Source organism: Heteronotia binoei, chromosome 6, assembly GCF_032191835.1.
Source record: "Heteronotia binoei isolate CCM8104 ecotype False Entrance Well chromosome 6, APGP_CSIRO_Hbin_v1, whole genome shotgun sequence".
NCBI lineage: Eukaryota > Metazoa > Chordata > Lepidosauria > Squamata > Gekkonidae > Heteronotia > Heteronotia binoei.
The window spans coordinates 2,296,715-2,322,107 of NC_083228.1; the positions used below are offsets into that span (position 1 = coordinate 2,296,715).

Consider the following 25,393-nt stretch of genomic DNA (forward strand, 5'->3'; position numbering starts at 1 on the left):
TCCTGTACAGCAGGAGTCCCCAACATTTTTTGAGCCTGCGGGCACCTTTGGGATTCTGACAGTGTGGTGCCACCCAAAATGGCTGCCACCCAATAGCTGCCACAGGAGGTGAAGCTCGCGGCAAAATGACTGCCACAGCTTGCCTTCAATCACATAATGGAGACCCCAAGTGCTGTGGCGACAGCTGCTGCCAAAGCAAGTTTTTTACAAATCTGCACTGCCAATCAAATGTCCAGTGGCCAATCAGAAGCCTCGCTGGCCCTGCCCACTTTCTAAAAACACTTGGCAGGTGCCAGGAAAGAGGCACCAGCTGTCCTTCTGTTTGAGGGAAAGGAGAAGTAAAGCAGTGTCGTTAACATCCTGAGGGCGTTTTGCTCATATTTCACGAAGTCCCATTCTCCAGTCGCTTCATGGACATATCAAACAGCATGCAGGGATCTCATGGAGCCTCACAGCACAAAGGGCACAGAGGCAAGCAGGAGTCCTGACAGCACGTTTCGAACCTCGTTGACAGGTCTTGGGCCCACCCATTTTACACCGCCAACTTCCCCCACCTGGCACATACAAGGGGAAAGAACCACTGCTGTTGTTGTGGCCGTGGCTTCACACGCCTCTCTCCCCACCCCTGCTGCCCCCCGCCCAGCCCCACTGCCTGGACCCTTGCTCCAGTGAACATATGAACATATGCAGCTGCCTTACACTGCATCAGACCCTGGGTCCATCAAAGTCAGTATTGTCTACTCAGACTGGCAGCAGCTCTTTCTCCAGGGTCTCAAGCGGAGGTTTTTCATGCCTATTTGCCTGGAGGACCCTTTTAAGTTGGAGATGTCGGGGACTGAACCTGGGACCTTCTGCTTACCAAGCAGATGCTCTTCCACTGAGCCACCGTCCCTCCCCAGTGCTGGCCAGGCATGGGGAGAGGAAGCAAAAGCAGCAGTGCCGGCCACACACTAAGCCCCGCCTGGGAGCCTGAGTTAGGGCTCGTTAGGAGGACTCCCCTATGAGAATTTTGCGCAATGCAACATTTATTAATGGGCCAGAAATTTGTGGAGGGAAGCCTGGAACCTGGGAGAGAAGCCTTGTTGGGGTTGCCAACTCTAGACTTACGAAATGCCTGGAGATCTGGGGACAGCGTCTGGGAAGGTGTAGAGTGTGCCTTGAGACACCCCCCCCCCTCCAAAGTGGCCTTTTCTTCCAAGGGTGGGGGCTCTGCTGCTGCCTCTTGGGACATTCCATGTAGATAGATCCAGGTGGGCAGCCGTGTTGGTATGAAGCAGTCGAACAAAGCAGGAGTCAAGTCGCACTTTTAAGTCCAACGAAGTTTTATTCAGAATGTAAGCTTCTGTGTGCGCTAAGCACACTTCATCACACAAAAGCTTACATTCTGAATAAAATGTTGTTGGTCTTAAAGGTGCTTCTTGAATCCTCTTGGAGCGGAATGAGAATCCCGCTCTCGGGCTGCCCGAGGCGACGGGGAGAGTCCCCCACCCCTAGAGGGCGCCCGCGGCCATTCCAGAAGCGCGGCCATAGAGGAGCGCGCCGGCGAGCGAGAGCGGCGGCGCAGGCGCAGTCCTCTCCCGGCGGTGGCGGGCGTCCATTTCGCGAGGGAGGGAGAGCCGCGATGGCCGAGGGCGGCGGTGCTCCCGGCGCGGGAATGGCGGTGAGTCGGCGGGGCGGGCCTGGGATCTCGTCCCTTCTTCTCCGGGGAACGACCAGGCCTGCGCGCCCCCGGGAGGCCGTCGGAGGAGCCCCGCTGCTGGGAGGAGGCCCCGACTCCTTCCCTCGGTGAATGGGGCTGCCTGGCCTGGCCGTGGCGCTGAGGGGCCAGCAGGGGACAGCCGCTCTGGGGGAAGGCACCGACTCTTCCCTGGGAGGATTGATGCCCCCGCTCCCCCACTGGCACCTGCCGGAAGGGCCTTGGGCAGCCACAGCTCTGGCAGAGATGTGCTTGAAAGGGCAGCTGCTGGGGGAGCCCTCTCAGCCCCACCCACCTCACAGGGTGTCTGTTGGGGGGGGAGGAAGGGAAAAGGAGATTGTGGGCCGCTCTGAGACTCTGATTCAGGGAGAAGGGCGGGGTATAAATCTGCCCCCACCTCACAGGGTGTCTGTTGAGGGGGAGGAAGATAAAAGAGACTTTGAGCCGCTCTGAGATTCTTCGGAGTGGAGGGCGTGATATAAATCCAATATCTTCATCTACCTCACAGGGTGTCTTGTGGGGGAGGAAGGTAAAGGAGATTGTGAGCCGCTCTGAGACTCTTCGGAGTGGAGGGCGTGATATAAATCCAATATCTTCATCTACCTCACAGGGTGTCTTGTGGGGGAGGAAGGTAAAGGAGATTGTGAGCCGCTCTGAGACTCTTCGGAGTGGAGGGCGTGATATAAATCCAATATCTTCATCTACCTCACAGGGTGTCTTGTGGGGGAGGAAGGTAAAGGAGATTGTGAGCCGCTCTGAGACTCTTCGGAGTGGAGGGCGAGATATAAATCCAATCCAATATCTTCATCTACCTCACTGGGTGTCTGTTGTGGGGGGGGGGAAGGGAAAGGAGATTGTGAGCCGCTGTGAGACTCTTCGGAGTGGAGGGCGGGATATAAATCCAGTCACAGGGTGTCTGTTGTGGGGGGGGGGGGAGGAAGATAAAGGAGATTGTGAGCCGCTCTGGGACTCTTTAGAGTGCAGGGCAGGATATAAATCCAATATCTTCATCTACCTCACTGGGTGTCTGTCGTGGGGGGGGGGGGGAGGAAGATAAAGGAGATTGTGAGCCGCTCTGAGACTCTTTGGAGTGGAGGGCGGGATATAAATCCAATATCTTCATCTATCTCACAGGGCATCTGTTGTGGGGGGGCAAGGGAAAGGAGATTGTGAGCCGCTATGAGACTCTTCGGAGTGGAGGGCGGGATATAAATCCAGTATCTTCATCTACCTCACAGGGTGTCTGTTGTGGGGAGGAAGATAAAGGAGATAGTGAGCCGCTCTGAGACTCTTTAGAGTGCAGGGTGGGATATAAATCCAATATCTTCATCTACCTCACAGGGTGTCTGTTGTGGGGGAGGAAGATAAAGGAGATTGTGAGCCGCTCTGAGACTCTTTAGATTGCAGGGTGGGATATAAATCCAGTATCTTCATCTACCTCACAGGGTTTCTGTTGTGGGGGAGGAAGATAAAGGAGATTGTGAGCCGCTCTGAGACTCTTTAGAGTGCAGGGTGGGATATAAATCCAGTATCTTCATCTACCTCACAGGGTGTCTGTTGTGGGGGAGGAAGATAAAGGAGATTGTGAGCCGCTCTGAGACTCTTTAGAGTGCAGGGTGGGATATAAATCCAATATCTTCATCTACCTCACTGGGTGTCTCTTGTGGGGGTGGGGGGAAGGGAAAGGAGATTGTGAGCCGCTCTGAGACTCTTCGGAGTGGAGGGTGGGATATAAATCCAATATCTTCATCTACCTCACAGGGTGCCTGTCGTGGGGGGGGAGGAAGATAAAGGAGATTGTGAGCCGCTCTGAGACTCTTTGGAGTGGAGGGCGAGATATAAATCCAATCCAATATCTTCATCTACCTCACTGGGTGTCTGTTGTGGGGGGGGGGAGGGAAAGGAGATTGTGAGCCGCTGTGAGACTCTTCAGAGTGCAGGGCGGGATATAAATCCAATATCTTCATCTACCTCACTGGGTGTCTGTCGTGGGGGGGGAGGAAGATAAAGGAGATTGTGAGCCGCTCTGAGACTCTTTGGAGTGGAGGGCGAGGTATAAATCCAATATCTTCATCTACCTCACAGGGTGTCTGTTGTGGGGGAGGAAGATAAAGGAGATTGTGAGCCGCTCTGAGACTCTTTGGAGTGGAGGGCGGGATATAAATCCAATATCTTCATCTACCTCACAGGGTGTCTGTCGTGGGGGGGGAGGAAGATAAAGGAGATTGTGAGCCGCTCTGAGACTCTTTGGAGTGGAGGGCGAGGTATAAATCCAATATCTTCATCTACCTCACAGGGTGTCTGTCGTGGGGGGGGGGGCATGGTAAAGGAGATTGTGAGCTGCTCTGAGACTCTTCGGAGTGGAGGGCGGGATATAAATCCAATATCTTCATCTACCTCACAGGATGTCTGTTGTGGGGGAGGAAGGTAAAGGAGATTGTGAGCCGCTCTGAGACTCTTTGGAGTGGAGGGTGGGATATAAACTATTGGAGCCTTCATTGACAATGGAGGCTCAGATAGCAGCCACCGCCAAGTCCGCATTCTCTCATCTTAGGCGGGCGAGGCAGTTGGCTCCTTTCCTGGAACACGATGACCCAGCAACGGTGATTCATGCCACGGTCACCTCGAGGTTGGACTACTGTAATGCCCTCTACATGGGGCTACCCTTGTGTTGGACCCGGAAATTGCAGTTAGTGCAGAATGCCGCTGCCCGGCTGTTATTAGGGCTTCGGGATCTGCACTGGCTGCCAATAACATTCCGAGTCCGGTACAAGGTGTTGGTCATTACCTTTAAAGCCCCATATGGCCTAGGACCTGCCTACCTTAGGGACCGTCTCTCCCCACACGTTCCCCAGAGAGTACTACGATCGGGTTCACAAAACCTGTTAGTAATCCCCGAGCCAAAGGAGGCCCGCCTGAAATCCACCAGGGATCGGGCCTTCTCGGTAACGGCGCCTTACTGGTGGAACCAGCTGCCGGAAGAGGTGAGGACCCTGCGGGACCTAGGGCAATTCCGCAGGGCCTGTAAGACAGCCCTCTTCCGGCAGGCCTACAACAACTAACTAATACTGAGAAATTTTTTGGATGGAACTAGAATGCATTTAATAGACCGCTGGTTTTTATGTTTTTATGTCTTATTAATTTATTGTTTTAATCCTTATTATGTAAATGTTTTTAAGCAAATTTATGTAAGTTTACTATGTTGTAAGCCGCCCTGAGCCACTTCGGTGGGAAGGGCGGGATATAAGTCAAAATATAAATTAAATAAATAAATAAATCCAATATCTTCATCTACCTCACAGGGTGTCTGTTGAGGGGGAGGAAGGTAAAGGAGATTGTGAGCCACTTTGAGACTCTTTGGAGTGGAGGGCGGGATATAAATCCAATATCTTCATCTACCTCACAGGATGTCTGTTGTGGGGGGGGGGAAGGTAAAGGAGATTGTGAGCCGCTCTGAGACTCTCTGGAGTGGAGGGCGGGATATAAATCCAGTATCTTCATCTACCTCACAGGGGGTCTGTTGTGGGGGGGGGGAAGGTAAAGGAGATTGTGAGCCGCTTTGAGACTCTTCGGAGTGGAGGGCGGGATATAAATCCAATATCTTCATCTACCTCACAGGGTGTCTGTTGTGGGGGAGGAAGGTAAAGGAGATTGTGAGCCGCTTTGAAACTCTTCGGAGTGGAGGGCGGGATATAAATCCAATATCTTCATCTACCTCACAGGGTGTCTGTTGTGGAGGGGAGGAAGGGAAAGGAGATTGTGAGCCGCTCTGAGACTCTTTGGAATGGAGGGTGGGATATAAATCCAATATCTTCATCTACCTCACAGGGTGCCTGTCGTGGGGGGGGAGGAAGATAAAGGAGATTGTGAGCCGCTCTGAGACTCTTTGGAGTGGAGGGCGAGATATAAATCCAATCCAATATCTTCATCTACCTCACTGGGTGTCTGTTGTGGGGGGGGGGGGAGGGAAAGGAGATTGTGAGCCGCTGTGAGACTCTTCAGAGTGCAGGGCGGGATATAAATCCAATATCTTCATCTACCTCACTGGGTGTCTGTCGTGGGGGGGGGAGGAAGATAAAGGAGATTGTGAGCCGCTCTGAGACTCTTTGGAGTGGAGGGCGAGGTATAAATCCAATATCTTCATCTACCTCACAGGGTGTCTGTTGTGGGGGAGGAAGATAAAGGAGATTGTGAGCCGCTCTGAGACTCTTTGGAGTGGAGGGCGGGATATAAATCCAATATCTTCATCTACCTCACAGGGTGTCTGTCGTGGGGGGGGAGGAAGATAAAGGAGATTGTGAGCCGCTCTGAGACTCTTTGGAGTGGAGGGCGAGGTATAAATCCAATATCTTCATCTACCTCACAGGGTGTCTGTCGTGGGGGGGGGGCATGGTAAAGGAGATTGTGAGCCGCTCTGAGACTCTTCGGAGTGGAGGGCGGGATATAAATCCAATATCTTCATCTACCTCACAGGATGTCTGTTGTGGGGGAGGAAGGTAAAGGAGATTGTGAGCCGCTCTGAGACTCTTTGGAGTGGAGGGTGGGATATAAACTATTGGAGCCTTCATTGACAATGGAGGCTCAGATAGCAGCCACCGCCAAGTCCGCATTCTCTCATCTTAGGCGGGCGAGGCAGTTGGCTCCTTTCCTGGAACACGATGACCCAGCAACGGTGATTCATGCCACGGTCACCTCGAGGTTGGACTACTGTAATGCCCTCTACATGGGGCTACCCTTGTGTTGGACCCGGAAATTGCAGTTAGTGCAGAATGCCGCTGCCCGGCTGTTATTAGGGCTTCGGGATCTGCACTGGCTGCCAATAACATTCCGAGTCCGGTACAAGGTGTTGGTCATTACCTTTAAAGCCCCATATGGCCTAGGACCTGCCTACCTTAGGGACCGTCTCTCCCCACACGTTCCCCAGAGAGTACTACGATCGGGTTCACAAAACCTGTTAGTAATCCCCGAGCCAAAGGAGGCCCGCCTGAAATCCACCAGGGATCGGGCCTTCTCGGTAACGGCGCCTTACTGGTGGAACCAGCTGCCGGAAGAGGTGAGGACCCTGCGGGACCTAGGGCAATTCCGCAGGGCCTGTAAGACAGCCCTCTTCCGGCAGGCCTACAACAACTAACTAATACTGAGAAATTTTTTGGATGGAACTAGAATGCATTTAATAGACCGCTGGTTTTTATGTTTTTATGTCTTATTAATTTATTGTTTTAATCCTTATTATGTAAATGTTTTTAAGCAAATTTATGTAAGTTTACTATGTTGTAAGCCGCCCTGAGCCACTTCGGTGGGAAGGGCGGGATATAAGTCAAAATATAAATTAAATAAATAAATAAATCCAATATCTTCATCTACCTCACAGGGTGTCTGTTGAGGGGGAGGAAGGTAAAGGAGATTGTGAGCCACTTTGAGACTCTTTGGAGTGGAGGGCGGGATATAAATCCAATATCTTCATCTACCTCACAGGATGTCTGTTGTGGGGGGGGGGGAAGGTAAAGGAGATTGTGAGCCGCTCTGAGACTCTCTGGAGTGGAGGGCGGGATATAAATCCAGTATCTTCATCTACCTCACAGGGGGTCTGTTGTGGGGGGGGGAAGGTAAAGGAGATTGTGAGCCGCTTTGAGACTCTTCGGAGTGGAGGGCGGGATATAAATCCAATATCTTCATCTACCTCACAGGGTGTCTGTTGTGGGGGAGGAAGGTAAAGGAGATTGTGAGCCGCTTTGAAACTCTTCGGAGTGGAGGGCGGGATATAAATCCAATATCTTCATCTACCTCACAGGGTGTCTGTTGTGGAGGGGAGGAAGGGAAAGGAGATTGTGAGCCGCTCTGAGACTCTTTGGAATGGAGGGTGGGATATAAATCCAATATCTTCATCTACCTCACAGGGTGTCTGTTGTGGGGGAGGAAGGTAAAGGAGATTGTGAGCCGCTCTGAGACTCTTCGGAGTGGAGGGCGGGATATAAATGCATTATCTTCTTCTTGATCACTGCGTCCTCTGGCTGGTGAAGAAGAAGGGGGCCTTTCTGCCTGCCCACTGACTCCCCCTCAGCTTCATTCGATGCCCTCGAATTCTGATATTTGGGGGAGGGGGGGGAAGTTCTCTGCCCTCTCCCTCCTTCAGAAGCGCCTGTGCCCGGGGCTGTCACCACATTCTCTGGCACTGGATCCCACATTTCAATCACTTTATGACGTAAAGAAGTCCATCCGCGGCTACTAGCCGTGGTGACTGAAGAGAGCCTCCACGAACAGAGTCAGCAAACCTCTGAATGGCAGGGGAAGGACTTGGTCTCTGTTCTGGTTTGACGGCTTTTTCAGAATAACTGTTGTTGTGTGATCCAAGTGGGCAGCTGTGTTGGTCTGAAGCAGTAGAACAAAATTGGAGTCAAGTTGCACCTTTTAGACCAGCAAAGTTTTTTTCAGAATAAATACATTCTGAATAAAACTTCGTTGGCCTTTAAGGGCCAACTTGACTCCTACTTTGTTCCGTTGTTGTATGAGATTGTTGTGTGAGGCAGCACGCTGGACTAGCTGCAGTGGGCTTTTGTGCTGTACTTACAAAGAGTATGCTTAGCAACTTTTCCTTGTCTTTGAGCAGGCGATGCCATCTGAAAAGTCCCTGCCGGAAGGGAGTCCTCAAGGACAAAGTTCCAGAGCAGGCGGAAGCGACTCTTGCCTGGAGGAAGCCATGAAGTCCAGGCAAGGAAGCAGCTCCCCTCCCAGTGAGCGTCTTGCTGGGGACCTTTGGTGGGAGGACTTTGATCCTGAGAATGAGCCATCTACATCGTCCGCGGGGGTTTCTTCTGGAGCACTGAGGAAAGCACCAGCTCTGCTGCGTATTGACAGGCAGCAGATTCAGCCTGTAGTGCAGTGCGCTCAGGCAGAGGAACTCAGAGGCCTCGGCGTTGATGTGTATGATCAGGAAGTATTGGAGCAAGGTGTCCTTAAGCAGGTGGATAACGCAATAAATGAAGCAAACAAGGCGGTTCGTATTGCGGAAGCGGAAAAGGATTACCAGTCAGTCCTGGATGATCTTCGGTAAGCTGGATGAGCCGTAACTTTTTTATTTACAGGTTGAATTCAGAAATATGGCAATTAAAAACCATATATGACAGGCTGAAGGTTATGGAAAGAGAATCTGTGTTTAAATGGCAGTGTGTCCGTGGTGTGGATAAATATGACCTGTTTCAGCCTAGTTTGGCCCAAGCTCCTGAGGGCGTGGGAGCTAAGTGAGGCTGGCCATTGTCAGTACTTGGATGGGAGCCCACCAAAGAAGACGGGGGTTGTTTCTCACAGGCAGGCAGCCTCTACTCATCCGGTTGAAGTTGTCATGAGTGGGTCACAACTCAATGGAATGTTCTTCCTCTATGTCTGACAACATATTTCAGAGTGATTTCAAACCATGTAGGGCAGAGGTGTCAAACTCTTTTGTGATGAGGGCTGGACCCAACATAAATGTGACCTTGTCAGGCCAGGCCTTGAGTGTCATAAAATGTAATGCCAGGTAGTGGAGATATAAACTTTATAAAGGACACAGACAAACATAATTACAGATTTTAAAACCTAAAAACATGCGTAGAACATTAGCACTTGTCCATGTTAAATTTAGCACTTGTCGTTAGCACTCATTGGTGTTAAATTTGCTTTCTTTGTCTCTCTCCCGTACAATCCAGGGAACTGGGCAAAGGAATCTCTGGCTCTTTCCTTCCTTCCCTGGGGGAGAGCCTCAGCCAATAGAAGGAGAGAGGCATGGCTTAGTAGCTCCGCTGTGCAATTGAGAGAGACTGGCAAAGCAAGCTATCCCTCCTCCTCTTCCTCCCCAAAGGAGGAGCCTCAGCCAATGGAGAAAATAGAGACTTTACTCTGTAGCTGCTGTGCTGTAGTGCAGAAGGAAGCAAGAGAGATGGAGAAGTAAACAGACAACAGCCATTTGCTTAGGGGTCTGATAGCAGCCCTCCAGGGGCCTGATTCAGCCCCCGGGCTGCATGTTTGACACCCTTGAGTAGGGTGTCATCTGTCTTGTTTATGTGGGAGCTCAGAACCCAAGCATTCTCACCCACTGGTCTCACATGTCATAATCATAGGGTGAAATCCACACACCACATGCTGGGGAAATCTCAGTGAAGCCAGGATAATTATGGTATCTGTAGATTAAATCTAGCTCTGCTGATAAAAAAATCCCATTGTTATCCAATGTAAACCATCGGTAAAAAGTTCAGGCTGTCATTTGTGAAGATCGAGAAAGCTTGAGAGTCATGGAGTAAAAGGACAGGTCCTCTTGTGGATCAAAAACTGGCTGAGTAATAGGAAGCAGAGAGTGAGTATAAATGGGCAGTCTTTGCTGTGGAGGACGGTAAGCAGTGGGGTGCCGCAGGGCTCAGTACAGGGTCCCATGCTCTTTAACTTGTTCATAAATGATTTGGCATTGGGAGTGAGCAGTGAAGTGGCCAAGTTTTCAGATGACACTAAATTGTTCAGGGTGGTGAGAACCAGAGAGGATAGTGAGGCACTCCAAAGGGATCTGTTGAGGCTGGCTGAGTGGGCATCAACGTGGCAGATGAGGTTCAATGTGGCCAAGTGCATGTTAAGTCAGCTGAATTCAATAACGAGACTTTGGTTGAAACAAAGATGCTAGTTTATTGGAGACAGAACTATAGACCATGATAGAGATTGAAGGACTGGGGTACATAGACATTAACCAAGCATTTAAGGTATAGATCAAAAGGATTCTTGAGGGAGGGGCATTCTATGCAGTGTATATTCACATCAGGATGTTACTACTTCGTTCCCAAGCTGAGGCCTTGGCGCCTTCACACTCCCACAGACACCCTGCCTGAGAAGGCTCTACTATCTTGTTCCCATATCACCATTTCAAAGCAGGCTACACAACAAAGGGACGGTGAGGAAAGTTAGCTAGCAGCATTCGGTGTTCAGTGTGGTTTACCCAGAACCCCTTACTTCTGAACCAATGTTAGGATGCAGCTTGACCAAAATACAGCAGACTTGACAGTGCAAAGTAATGCACATTGGGGCCAAGAATCCCAGCTACAAATACACGTTGATGGGGTGTGAACTGGCAGAGACTGACCAAGAGAGAGTCATGGTAGATAACTCACTGAAAATGTCAAGACAGTGTGCGTTTGCAATAAAAAAGGCCAACGCCATGCTGGGAATTATTAGGAAGGGGATTGAAAACAAATCAGCCAGTATCATAATGCCCCTGTATAAATCGATGGTGCGGTCTCATTTGGAGTACGGTGTGCAGTTCTGGTCGCCACACCTCAAAAAGGATATTCTAGCATTGGAGAAAGTCCAGAAAAGGGCAACTAGAATGATTAAAGGGCTGGAGCACTTTCCCTATGAAGAAAGGTTAAAACGCTTGGGACTCTTTAGCTTGGAGAAACGTCGACTGCGGGGTGACATGATAGAGGTTTACAAGATAATGCATGGGATGGAGAAAGTAGAGAAAGAAGTACTTTTCTTCCTTTCTCACAATACAAGAACTCGTGGGCATTTGATTAAATTGCTGAGCAGTCAGGTTAAAACAGATAAAAGGAAATACTTCTTCACCCAAAGGGTGATTAACATGTGGAATTCACTGCCACAGGAGGTGGTGGTGGCTACAAGCATAGCCAGCTTCAAGAGTGGATTGGATAAAAATATGGAGCAGAGGTCCATCAGTGGCTGTTAGCCACAGTGTGTGTGTGTGTGTGTGTGTATAGTATAAATTTTTTTTTGGCAACTGTGTGACACAAAATGTTGGACTGGATGGGCCACTGGCCTGATCCAACATGGCTTCTCTTATGTTCTTATGTGACACAGAGTGTTGGACTGGATGGGCCATTGGCCTGATCCAACATGGCTTCTCTTATGTTCTTATGTGACATAGAATGTTGGACTGCATGGGCCATTGGCCTGATCCAACAGGGCTTCTCTTATGTTCTTATGTGACATAGAATGTTGGACTGCATGGGCCATTGGCCTGATCCAACAGGGCTTCTCTTATGTTCTTATGTGACATAGAATGTTGGACTGGATGGGCCACTGGCCTGATCCAACAGGGCTTCTCTTATGTTCTTATGTGACACAGAATGTTGGACTGCATGGGCCATTGGCCTGATCCAACATGGCTTCTCTTATGTTCTTATGTGACACAGAATGTTGGACTGGATGGGCCACTGGCCTGATCCAACAGGGCTTCTCTTATGTTCTTATGTGACATAGAATGTTGGACTGCATGGGCCATTGGCCTGATCCAACAGGGCTTCTCTTATGTTCTTATGTGACACAGAATGTTGGACTGCATGGGCCATTGGCCTGATCCAACAGGGCTTCTCTTATGTTCTTATGTGACATAGAATGTTGGACTGGATGGGCCACTGGCCTGATCCAACAGGGCTTCTCTTATGTTCTTATGTGACATAGAGTGTTGGACTGGATGGGCCATTGGCCTGATCCAACATGGCTTCTCTTATGTTCTTATGTGACACAGAATGTTGGACTGGATGGGCCATTGGCCTGATCCAACAGGGCTTCTCTTATGTTCTTATGTGACACAGAGTGTTGGACTGGATGGGCCATTGGCCTGATCCAACATGGCTTCTCTTATGTTCTTATGTAAGATTCAGGCTGCAGTCCTGCTCAGTTGAAGTTTGTCACAGCTATCTGTGGGGACAGATTTCTCCATTGTTTTTATATAAAAGGTACCTGGGAGGCTGACAGTCATAGAATCATAGAGTTGGAAGGGACCTCCAGGGTCGTCTAGTCCCACCCCCTAAGTTCTCAGAATCAGCTTTGTTGCAACATGGCCATTTAGCCTCTGTTTCATAATCTCCACTGAGGAACTGCTCTCACTGTCAGAAAGTTCTTCCTGATTTTTAGTCAAAAACTCTTGATTTAATTTCAACCTGTTGGTTCTGGTCCAACTTTCTGGGGCAACAGAAAACAACTCAGCACCATCAGGGGTCCCTGGTCCGTGGACCGCTTCCGGTCCATGGCCTGACTGGAACCGGTCCACGAAGCCCCTTCTGCCTTAAAACAGAGAGTGGTGGTGGAGGTGCCGCAACGAGAGACGGGGCAGGAAGGCTGCACGGTCGAAGAGGGGGTGGCGGGAAGGCTGCACAGCCACGGGGGGGTGTCGCGGGGAGGCTGCGGGGGTGTGTGACGGAGGCTACACGACTGCGGGGTGGTGGTGGCAGGGAGCCTGGCGGCGCCACGGGGGGGCGGAGCCGAATTTGGTGCCCCCACCCTGCCAATCCTGCGGTCATGGTGGGTGGGCTGACCCTGGTGCCTATCCCCGGGACCACTGCTCTATATGACAGCCCTTTAAGTACTTGAAGATGGTGGTCATATCACCTCTCAGTTGTTTCCTCTCCAGGCTAAACATGCCCAGCTCCTTTAACCTTTCCTCATAGGACTTGGACTCTAGATCCCCCAACATCTTCATTGCCCTCTGGACACATTCCAGCTTGTCTATATCCTTCTTAAGATGTGGTGCCCCAAACTGATCACAGTACTCTAGATGAGGTCTAACCAGAGTAGAGTAAAGCAGTACTATCACTTCACGTGATCTGGACACTATACTTTTGTTAATACAGTCCAAAATAATAATAATAGTAATAAATTTTTATTTATACTCTGCCCTCCCCGCCGAAAATTGTATTTGCCTTTTTAGCCACTGCATCCCACTGTTGACTCATGTTCAGCGTATGGTCCACTAAGACCCCAAGATCCTTTTCATACATACTGCTGCCAAGACAAGTCTCCCTCATCCTATAATTATGCATTTGGATTTTCCTACCTAAATGCAGAACTTTACATTTATCCCTGTTAAAATTCATTTTATTTGTTTTTGCCCAGTTTTCTGGCCTGTCGATTATCCTGTATTCTGATTCTGTCTTGCATTTGCTACCCCTCTCAATTTAGTGTCATCTGCAAATTTAATAAACATTCCCTCTATTCCTTCAACCAAATCATTTATATTAAGCAAAACAGGTCCCAGATCCTTTTCAGCCTAAATCATTCTCCCTGTTTAACGATATGTGTGATGCACTCACAGCCCCCTCAGCTGTTTTGTTCCCTTAAGTTTTGCATGAGCTGTCGGATCAGTATCTCATTTAAGCCATTATATACCGGTACTCATTTTCAACTCCTTACCTTTCTCTGGTCTCACCGGGATAGTGCACTTGAGTACAAACTAAGATATTGACTGGTTTTGACCCTGGTAAAGTCATATATTACTGCCCATGATAACCTACTAAGCAGGTAGTCCTAAAGAATTTATTACTTAGTGTTCTAATCAGTGTAAAAGTAAATAATTTAAAATTGAATGCGAGTTCTAGTGGAACAAAGTTTGAATCCAGTGTCAACTTTAAAACCAGCAAAGTTTTAGTTTTTTTTTTTCTTTAATAAAGAAGAAGGTTTTATACCTCACCCTTTGTTACCTGAAGGATCTTGGAGTAGCTTACAATTTCCTTCCCTTCCTCTCCCGCAACAGACACCATGCGAGGCGGGTGGGGCTGAGAGAGCTCTGAGAGAACTGGGACTGGCCCAGGGTCACCCAGCTGGCTGGAGGAGGGGGAATCAAACCTGGTCCACTGCTCTTAACCACTACACCAGACTGGCTCTAGTCCTGTTTGATTGTCATACCTGCAAAATCCGCTGGTTTCAAAGACTTGGAAACCAGCTTCTGGGTTAGAAATAAATCACTATGTTTTTTGAAACAGGTGGGTAGCCGTGCCATTGGATTCAAGCTTGTACTGTGTTTTGCAGTTCAGGACATTTAACTCATTGATGCTTGGGTATCTGATGATTGAGTTTGTGTTTCAGATCATGTACAGCATCCCTGAAACAAATCAGTACAATTACTGACCAGCTCACTCCTCACGCTGCTACCAGCAAAGATATTAACAGAAAACTAGATTCTGTGAAGCGGCAGAAATACAACAAGGTAACTGGATGTTCCTGACTTTCTTTGTGTGTGTGCATGCATATAGGATATCCTATTAAACACAATCTTGTTCAAGCGAATGGTGAGAATCTGCTGCGTGCACCATCATTTCCGAAGCCAAGTAGGCCTGACTTACTTTGCCTCTTTCTTATCCCTTGGTGGTGAAGTCCATTCTCAGTATACTGGGCAAATGCTTTTAAAAGGCTTCATTTGGAGGACTAGAGCTTTCAGCCTGAGAACTTGAAGTTGACTAAAGCTGTCTTTGCTGAATAGGGCAGTTGGAAAATAGAACAATAACAACAATGATGTTGGGAACAGAGCAATGACCAAGAAAAGGAAGGATCTTCCAAAGAGATGAGATGGGGGTGCAGAAGGGGTCAGAGAGCAAGCTTGTGGCCAGGGAACACTTGGGTGGGCCCCTGCAGACCTCCACATTGGAGATCACAGCACTCTGACTTCGAGTTCTTGTGCCGTGACTCCCAAACTACTAGTCTGCAAGCCCATAAGAAAATGAATCCCTTGGACCAAAATGGCATGGGTCATGTGCAAGCTGATCCCTTCAGCTAGAAATCAATAATTTTTAAAATGTAAAACACTGATATAAACCTGGTTTTCTCCCAGTGGTTAAAATTTTATGACTGTCATCTCAAAAATGTCTCAGCACAGTAACTCAAATAACAGCCTTTTATTCTAGAGAAAGTGATTAGATACGTTTTGATCCTCTATTCATCAGATGACCTCCAGACCCTCTCAAACTGCCCCCCCTTTCCTCATTGTGACTCTGCTTGGTATCCTCAGTCAGTGGTTGAATGTGAAAGGGTGCTTCCACCCTATTGATCCTGCAGTTGCTTCTGTAGCCTTTGATACTGTTGATGACAGGACTAATGTTACACAGCCCACTGTGGCATGTTAGGTTTTCCGGGGGCTCCTTTTAAGTGGCTCTGCTCTTTCCTGCCAATCAGGTTTCCTTTTTCACAGCAGAGTGCATCAGGCTTAATAGAGATGCTCAAGAGAAAGGCAAGCATATAAATATGGGAAATAAATAAATAGGAATTCAACATTATACTTGTTAGGTCATGTTCTTGAATCCACCTTCCCCAAAGTTTGGCCTTTTAAAGAATTCATTGTGCATAAACCAAGGACATTTTCTTCCTTTCACTTTCCCCTTCTTGCTGATGGGGAAATAGCACTATCTTTTCCCAGGAAGTTCACTGATTGTGACTTTTTGTCTATGTTGACGACAAACCTGTTGCTTTGTTGATTATTCTTTGTTAATGTATCAGTTGCATTCGTCGCCACTCAGACTGAAAATTAGCTATATACAGCCATTTGCTTATCTGGGAATGCTGTTCTAGGTTAATCTCTGAGGACTAGCAAAGTGCGAATTTCTCACAATATGAGAATTCATAGACATTCAATGAAATTGCTGAGCAGGTGGGTGAGAACCGATAAAAGGAAGTCCTTCTTCACCCAAAGGGTGATTAACACATGGAATTCACTGCCGCAGGAGGTGGCGGCGGCTACAAGCATAGCCATCTTCAAGAGGGGATTGGATAAACATATGGAGCAGAGGTCCATCAGTGGCTGTTGGCCGCAGCGTACTGTTGGAACTTTCTGTCTGGGGCAGTGAGGCTCTGTATTCTTGCTGCTTTGGGGGGGGGGGGCACAGTGGGAGGGCTTCTAGTGTCCTGGCTCCACTGGTGAACCTCCTGATGGCACTTGGGGTTTTTTGGCCACTGTGTGACACAGAGTGTTGGGCTGGATGGACCTTTTGCCTGATTCAACATGGCTTCTCTTATGTTCATGTTCTTATGTTCAAATTAAGTATTCCAAATGTGTTCTTTTTAACACCAGCTACCTGCAAGATGAGGTGTCCTGTCACTGCATAGAAAATAGTGCAAGTCCTGTTATATGAAGAGACAGTCCCATTGTGTCCCATTTTGTTTTTTGAGCAAAGGAAGTTTGATGCTCCATTTTAATCTTATGTGTTCTCGTTATCCCAGGAGCAACAGTTGAAAAAGATCAAAGCAAAACAGAGGCACCTTGAAGCTGTTCTTGGTAAAAAGCCTCCTGATGGAACAGACAGTGCTGGATTGGATGAAATTGAAGGTGAAGAATGAAAAAATAGTTCATTCTAACTATTTTAGAATAATATTGGAGTAATCATACAGTTGGAAGGGATCTCCTCGGTCATCTAGTTCAGTCTCCTGCACAATGCAGGAAATCCACAGGTACCTCCCCACCACACATCCAGTGACCCCTGCTCCAAGCTCAGAATATGGCAAATGCCCCCTCCCCCCCAAAAAAACCCTCCAGGATCCCTGGCCAAACTGCCCTGGAGAAAAATTGCTTTCTGACCCCAAAGTGGCAATCAACATTTCTCTGGGTGTGTAAGAAAGGGTCAGGAGAACGAAGCACTGATGCACCCCTTCCTGCCCTCCTTCTCAGGATCTGCCTAATTCACAGAATCAGCATTGCTGTCAGGTGGCCATCTAGTGTCTGTTTAAAAACCTCCAAAGAATCTTTGAATACCCTTTTTTCAAGTTAACATGAATTAATGAATTTCAGTGGGTTGCTTTTTTTGCAAAGGAATTTAAGATTGTTTTAATCTTGTGCACCTGCGGAATTGCTCATCTGAGTACCCTTGTGGGAATCTTCAAGAAGGAAAATAAATCTCTGCTCAGTTCCAATGGGATAACTGATGTTTGCTTGAATTGCTAGAGTATTGTTAATAAATTGGAAGCGTTAATCAAATTAGCGGCAAAAAAGGTTTACATTGACAAACACTGTGATTGAATTACATCTTGGAGTGAAATGCTATCAATCAACAGTTTCAGGTTTTTCAATATGTATAATGCTAAAAAATTCTCCGTACAGTTGAAGCAAGAACAGCAGTATGTTGTGGATAGATTTTTGCAGTGCTACTTTCCTTTCCCCCAGTTCAGTTGGAGGTGAACCCCCAGTTGGCCTTCAGTGGCTGTATCTGTATTTATTCTACTTTAATGCCTTCTTGCTGAGATTCAGGGCGGATTACAGAATATGAAGTAATCAGGCAGCAGAGTATTCAGTGAACTGTGCAGTAAGGCCAGGATTACAGAATAAACAAGTCAACAATGCAAATAAAAGTGGAGGAGGGGGAACCTCTCCAGCGTATGACAAATGAATAAAATGGAATAAAGTGGATTGCAGTTAAAAGAAAGGTTCTGCATATGGAAAACGTTGCGATAGACTACACACTTCTCCCTTACAAAGCAACCATTGGTACTGATGTACTGTATTTTTCGGACCATAAGACGCACTTCCCCCCCCCAAAAAAAAGTGGGGGGGGGAGTGTGTGCGTCTTATGGTCCGAAGGTACGTACCTTCCAGGGGGGGGCGATCTGCTGCCTCTTCCTCCAATCTAGCGCTTCCCCCGCGCCTGCCTGCCTGGCTCCATCTTCTTCAGGCAGGCGCTGGGATCGCTCCACGTGGCCCCACCGCAAACCCAGCGCTTCGCAAGCGCCAGCTGCGGAGGGGGCAGCGTGCTTCCTCCTTGCCTGTGTGCCTGGCTTCAGCTGTGATGCTTAAAGCAAGCGCTGGGATCGCTCCCTCCGCCTTCCGATCCCAGCACTTGCTTTAAACATCACAGCTGAAGCCAGGCACACAGGCAAGGAGGAAGCACGCTGCCCCCTCCGCAGCCGGCGCTTGCGAAGTGCTGGGTTTGCGGTGGGGCCACGTGGAGCAATCCCAGCACTTGCCTGAAGAAGATGGAGGCAGGCAGGCGCGGGGGAAGCGCCGGATCAGAGGCAGGGGATCGCCCTCCAGGAGGAAGGTGTGTCCTATCCTCTGGAGCGCCTTATGGTGCGAAAAATACGGTAATCCCTTTACAAAAATGCCCTCTTGAATATTGCACATCGATAGAAATGTGGCAGTCAGGACCAGTTACAAATTTTGGGAGACCTTGGGCAGAGAATTTCCCCCTACTTTCCTCTGCCCACCAGGGTCCCACTCATGCCACCTTACCCCCCCCTTCCTGTGCATCTTCCCCATTTCCCCTTGCAAGCCTTCCCACTCCCTCTGCTTGCACAGCCTGCATGCCATCTGGGCAGCTGGAAGTGCCACTGTAGCGACACTGGGCAGCATGTGGAGCCAGAGAGGTTGGTGGTGAAGCACTCATGGGAACACGGCCTGGGGGGGGAGGAGGTGGTAGAGCAGTGGGTCCCATTGCAAGCCCCAGGCTCTGGCAGCTGTCCCACTGCAGGGGATGCTGCTGCTGCTGACACTGGTGGAAGGTCTTCCTGGCCTCTGGCAAGCCATTCCACAAGGTGGGAGGCACCACAGAGATTATACATAGAATCGTAGAGTTGAAAGGGACCTCCAGGGTCATCTAGTCCAGCCCCTTGCACAATGCAGGAAACTCACAAATACCTGCCCCTAAATTCACAGGATCTTCATTGCTGTCAGATGGCTATCTAGCCTCTGTTTAAAAACCTCCAAGGAAGGAGAGCCCACCACCTCCCAAGGAGGAAGCCTGTTCCGCTCTCACAGTCAGGAAATTCTTCCTAATGTTGAGCTGGAAACTCTTCTGATTTAATTTCAACCCATTGGTTCTAATCCTACCTTCTGGGGCCACAGAAAATTCCACACTATCCTCTATATGACAGCCCTTCAAGTACTTGATGGTGATCATCATATCACCTCTCAGCCGCCTCCTCTCCAGGCTAAACATGCCCAGCTCCTTCAACCTTTCTTCATAGGACTTGGTCTCCAGACATGAAAGGAAGACACAACCCATGGAGAGTGGGGGAATGTGGGGTGAATGTGGCACAGAGCCAACCCCTCTACATTGCAGTTGCCTCTCACATTCTCATCTGAAAAGCCACTTCTTTGCCACCACCTGGAGCAACATGGCCAAGATGCCAGGGATCGAAACCTCCTGGTGTTTCCCAAAGCTGGAAATAGTAAACAGGGACCTGTGCAGTGGTCGGAGGGGGGGAGGGAGAAGCCAGGTGTATTGGAGGATGTATGAGGCTTAACTGACATCACTTTCCATGCTTGATATTAAATGGACATGGACTGAGTGGGAGATCCTAAGGTTTGATTCCTTTGCCCATCTGCTGTGACCTCCCTCCCTGCACACCATTTTTTCTGTTGTGTGTCTGTAGTTGTAAACCTACGTTTGTCAGTCAGTTTTTGCTGGGTTTCAGGAGGAAGAGTGGCAGTGGAGGATGGAGGGGTAGAGATTGTGTGTCCTGGAGGAGACGGGTTTTAGAGCAGAGTCATACAGCCCAGGTGCAAGCTACCCAAGGTGCAGGCACAATGTAGTGTGGTCAGAGTTTCAGGTCAGTGACAGAAGCAGATTCAGGGCAGATCCAAGAGTCATGGTCCAAGGAATCAGAATCCCAGTCCAGAGTTAGCGGCAGCAAAGTCTGGAGTGATTAGGATGCGCTGCTTCCACAGCCCGCCTCTTCCTTTCTCCACTCTTTATAGGAGAGATGGCTGTCTTGCCACTGGCTTGCATTATGCAGGTGTGTGCACTCTCCCCCTTACTATCTAGACCCAGATGTCTCTGGGCTGCTAATCGCGAACTCTGTCTCCTCTCCTGCATCTCAAGACGGACTTCCTTTTGTCTGTGCTCTAATGACTCTGGAGACAAGGGAGGTGAGGGTGGAAGGGGGGGGGGGGGCTCTCTCTGGTTCTGGGTCAGGGGCTTGAGCAGCTGGGAAGCTACTGTCAGACTGAGTCCCTGCTTGGCAAGGTTACAGTGACTTTATGCATCAGGTCATCCTGGACTGACTGACCTTGAACCTTCTTCTCTGTCCTGTCTGTCCTTCCTCATAGACCTCTGCATCTTCAGAGTTGGCTGCGTCTGGCTGATCTATGACACTGTGTCTTTTTGCTTTGGGTGCATTGATATGCACTGTGCTTTACCAAGTTGGCAGTGTTATAGCCTATTTGCCGTTCTTCCCTGTTAGCTGTTTCCTATAGCTCTCTCTAGTTTTCTCAACTTTTCTGTATTGGTCACCTACTGTTTTATGGATTGATTTTCAGTCCTTACATTTGTTCATGCAATATATTTAAAACAAAACTTTTCATTTGAACTAGAGAGGATTTCAGAATGTTAAAACAACAGTTTTCCTACATGAAAATAAATAATAGGGTCCTTGCCTTTTTAAAATGGACTTTCTCCACCTCTAAATCCTTTTGTGATGAAGGCTAAATAGTTTTTTTTTGTGGCTCTTCTTTTAGAACCTGGCCCCTCCTCCCTTGGCAGTATGCTTATACCAGCACAGGAAACAGAGTGGGAGACGCTTATTCGTACTGGTCAGATGACTCCTTTTGGAACAAAAATACCCCAGAAGGAAGAGAAGAAGCCCCGCCGGGTAATGCTCAATGAATCATCTGATTTTGAAAAGTATTTGGCGGATCAAGCAAAGCTCTCGTTTGAAAGGAAGAGGCCGCCCTTTCCTAAGAGAGCCAAGCGGAAAGCAAGTTCAGAGAATGGTCCAGCCAAAACTCCTGTACATTGCCCCAAAGGCAGAGGGGACAAGGGGAAGCGCCTCCCTAAAACAGAGCGTTGTCTGCAGAAACATATGAGGAAGCTTCAGAACCATGTTCTCCACATTCAGTCCAAGGGCAAAATTCCGAAGGCCCAGGAGATCCGGGAAGCTGATCCACCCAAGGAGAGTGAAGAGTCTGACTGTGCCCGAGAGGAAGAGCCTTCCACCCCCGAGGATGAGTTGCTTCATGTCAGCGATGAGTCTGATGACTATCAAGTGAGCCCTCTGCTGCGGAGAAGGAAAAATCCATCCGTGAAAGCGTTTCCGGAAGAACCTGAGGAGGAGGACTTTTTCCCAAGCTCTGACGAAGAGGATGAACGTAATTTCGGAAAGCGCAGAATAAAGAGATGCAAAGATGATGGCGATGGAGAGTACTATAAACAGAGGCTGAGGTAAGTCTAAAGCCTATTTTTATAGTGTGGAAGTACAAAGATTGTTACTAAATGAAGTGACTAGAATTGTAGTCTTTTGTTAACAGCTTCTCTTCTGCCTGTTGCAACATCAACTGTTGTACGCTTAGCAAATGTTTAAATGTCCAAGTCACTTCTCTTCAGCTGCCTTTTTACATAGTAGTACAATTGGTCTCATTTATTTATTTAAAGCATTTGTTAACTGCCTTTCTTCCTGATGGAGCTCAGAATGGCTTAAAACATAGATAAAATAAATTAAAACTTAGCAGATTTTAAAATCACAGTTTATGTTTTATGTTTGCATGCTTTAATCAAACACAGCCCTAAGTAAAACCATCTTCAGCTGCCTCCTGAAAACTGCAAGTGAGGGGGCCAGGTAGATCTCCCTAGAGAGGTGGTTCCTTAATTGTGGGTCTGCCGCTGAAAAGACCCTCTTTCGTTTTCCCACCAAATGAGCATCTTTGATTGATGAGAAGATTGGGAGGGCCTCTCCCTGTGACCCCTGGGATTCATGCTTATAAAATAAAGGGACAAAGGTGATATGAGCACAGAGGCGGAGAGGAGGGATATCAGCCCAGTGAAAAGGAGACCGAAAAGAATGGGAGACAATCTCAGTGCCTTGAGCAGGTAGACCTGGCTCAGTGATAATCCAAAAATGGATTTTTTTTGTAAATGTTTGTATAGCCTGACATTTGGCCGCATCTGAGGAAAACAGAGTTACTGGAAAAGCAGTGCTAGAAGTGGGCAGGTAGCAGGAGAGAAGGCAAACCCAATGTGAGAAAGAGGGGCCCCGTCCAGAAAGCCACAAAGGCCCTCTGTTTTCAAGACCTGAGCAAGGCTGTTAATGGCGGAACATTTTTGAAGATATCAATTCAGAGGTCACCAAAAGTCAGAAGTGCCTTGATGGCACTTCGCACTCACACACAAACACGCTCACACACACACACACAGCTTGACTGCTTTTGTAAGCATCCTGCTCCTTAGAAGACAACTGTACCATTCCTAAGTTTGTGTGGCAGGAAGAGGGGGGGGGGAGGTTACCTTTCCAGTCCTATAGTGCAGCACATGGCAGGAGGGCTTACTGAAAACCCATAGTCTTGTAATGTGTCCAGTTGCTAACTCTGTGAATTCCAGCAAGCAGTCGTTACTAATGAATTAATTTTGGGTTGGTCTCTTTCTCACTCTTTAGCTAATGAAAGTTTGTAGTCTTTAGATAAGCTCCCCAAATCCAAATGATAGTGGGTTTAACTGAGATGAAGCAAGTAGCTGGCCCAGGGGCACGTTTCCAAGCACTCACAGAAGGGGTTGCCCAAGAGGTGGGGAGGCCAGTTTCTGCCTCTTTCCCCTATTGGCCACAGCACTGAGCATTGCATCCTGTGGCCTTACCATTCCTGGGAGGCCCATGACTCTCAGAAGCAGATTCTCTGGGGGCTGCAGGAAGCTACAGAGAGAAGTCTCTTCACTAAACTTGCTGAGTTCACAATTCAGAGGCCATTTCTCCAAGTGGTGCAGCATGTGCAGCAGTGTGTGTAGGAAAGCTGTTTCCACACTAAAGCACTTTACTTCTTTGAAACATTGGACTTGTAAACTTTTTTTTAAAAAAGCTGTGTAATAAGCAGCATGGTTAAGAAAGTAGATACACACAGGGTTAACTGCAAATTCCATTTGCAAAACTGCAGTTATAATTAGATCATCCCATATAAAGTTGTAGAGAATTGAAGAAAATTGGCAGTATGGACATGTACTGTAGTTAAGTCAGTCAAAGGTAAAATGTTGATCTTAACTGTGTTAACTTTGCTGCAGAACAACTGAATATCTACCTGTGCTATAATAACAACAGTATGGTGACATTATAGTGAAAGTACAGCAGGATGCTCATGTTGTTGGAGGACTCTTTCAGTGGGTTGGGCATTGCAGTTCATTTGACATTTGCAAGCAGGAAAAGGTTGGGGAGTAAAGGATTCCTTTACTTAGCTCATGAGGTTGGTTAGATACTTATCTTGCCAATTAAGTCCTTTATTAGAATGTGAAAAATAATTGTTCAAAGCAATTGTTCTCTGTCAGTGGCAGAAGGTATCCTGAAATGGTTTACACTCCATACTTGGTCCGCAGGCAGGGCTATGCAAATGTTCTGTGCAGTGCTTCACCTTCTGGATAGTGGACAAGCCCCACTCTGTGCCCTGCCTCACTCTGCTTCATATAAATTTCCATAACTTCTCCCCCCGCCCCCCCAGAAAAGAGAGAGAGACAGAAAGACACCTTCAGGCAAAGGAGGGAGCCAAGAACAACAGTATGCCAAAACATTTCAGAAGATTCTTGGGTGTGGCACAGCACAGACCATGCGGATGCCCAATTGGAACTCCATTTCATCTCTGCCCTGAAAATTCTACAGGTTCCTGTAGTGGATGCCTCAATATCTTTCCTTCTATTGGACATGATGCTGTCCAAGGATGGAGGAAGCACATGCAAGGAGCTGATGGACAGGAAGAATGAGTTTTTCCCTTCAAAAGGCTCAAGGAAGCCTCAGTATTAACCATCATGGCCAGTTCTATCTGTTTCAGCCGTTGCTAGAGCAGTAGCCCTTTGGGCAGTTGTTCTTGCAGAAACTGAACCCAGTGCCTGCCAGATGAAGACAAGCTGTGCTGAAAATCAACAGAGCTGCAGCCTTTGTGGCTGATGCCAGCTTTCCCCCAGAAGATTCCTTCTGACTAGGGGTGTGCAAGCCAAATAAATACCTGAATAATACTTTATTGGTATTTGGGTATTTGTGAAGCTGAATAGGGAGTCCCTAATAAAAGCCAAAATTATTTGTCTTTTATTTGGGCACAGCTAGGAGAAGCCATGCAGCAGCAGCACAACTTGGTTAGTTGACTCAGCCACTTACAGGGGCCACATCCCTTTCCATGCCTTTTTTTCTCCATTGGAAATCATGGAGGATGGGGGCCCCTTATTTCGGGGTCCATGGAATTGGATCCCCAGTCTAATCTTTTTAAGACTGGGGGGGGGGGGATATGAGAGGCATCAGCAGCTATGCTGTAAATTTGGTGCCTGAAGCAGCCCCAGAAACCCCTGGATTGATTCTCCATTAAAGTCTGTGGGGAATGATTCTTATAGAATATAATGGAGTCAAATAAATTCAAGTTTCCTAATTATTTCCTAAGTTGCAATATAGTGCCAATATTGGGATTTGGGAATATTAGGAAGTACTGATTTTTGGGGGGGTTCAATATATCTGAACCTGGAAAAAGAATAATTTTTTTTGCACATCTCTATTTGTTATTGTGGTTGAAGCACTGCAAAGTGGATCATCTGTCCAAAAGCTACCTCTCCTCCATGCCCTCCCAAGGAGAAAAACTGTTTTGGGGTCACAGCCTTGGATGAGATATTAGTCGGGACAAAAAAAGAAAAAGGCCATGCCTTCATTTTCCAAATGAGAGGAAAGTAAGGCAAACCTTTCCTGAGCTCCTCCTTGTCCTTTTGCACCTCCTGCAGGCAACGTGGCTCCAGAAGCTCCAGATATTCTAAGCCCTGCTGGGACAAAGAAAGACCCAAACATGTCAGGTCTGCCACAAAACAGATAAATCCCCTCTCTCAACCAGAAGCATGCAGGCTCTAAGGCATCTCTTGGAAATTTAGGTAACTGAGCCTGTTCCAGAGACTTGGAGATTTCCCAGAACTAAAAAGGTTAATGGGATTTTGGGCTGTATCGGGGGGATGGGCGGTTCTGGTAAGACCTCACCTGGAGTCTTGTGTTCAGTTTTGGGCACCACATTTTAAGAAGGATGTAGAC

The 25,393-nt window shown here is 48.1% G+C and overlaps 1 protein-coding gene across 1 annotated transcript in view; it reads left to right on the forward strand.

Annotated features, from left to right (window-relative positions):
• The first annotated feature begins 1,602 nt into the window (after positions 1-1,602).
• Positions 1,603-25,393, forward strand: part of ERCC6 (ERCC excision repair 6, chromatin remodeling factor) — an 83,022-nt gene continuing 59,231 nt past the window's right edge. The window contains exons 1-5 of the mRNA XM_060240994.1: positions 1,603-1,660; positions 8,304-8,743; positions 14,534-14,654; positions 16,658-16,763; positions 20,883-21,585. Coding sequence (XP_060096977.1) covers positions 1,622-1,660; positions 8,304-8,743; positions 14,534-14,654; positions 16,658-16,763; positions 20,883-21,585 — 1,409 coding nt within the window. The 5' untranslated portion in view covers positions 1,603-1,621. The remainder of the gene's footprint in view (positions 1,661-8,303; positions 8,744-14,533; positions 14,655-16,657; positions 16,764-20,882; positions 21,586-25,393) is intronic.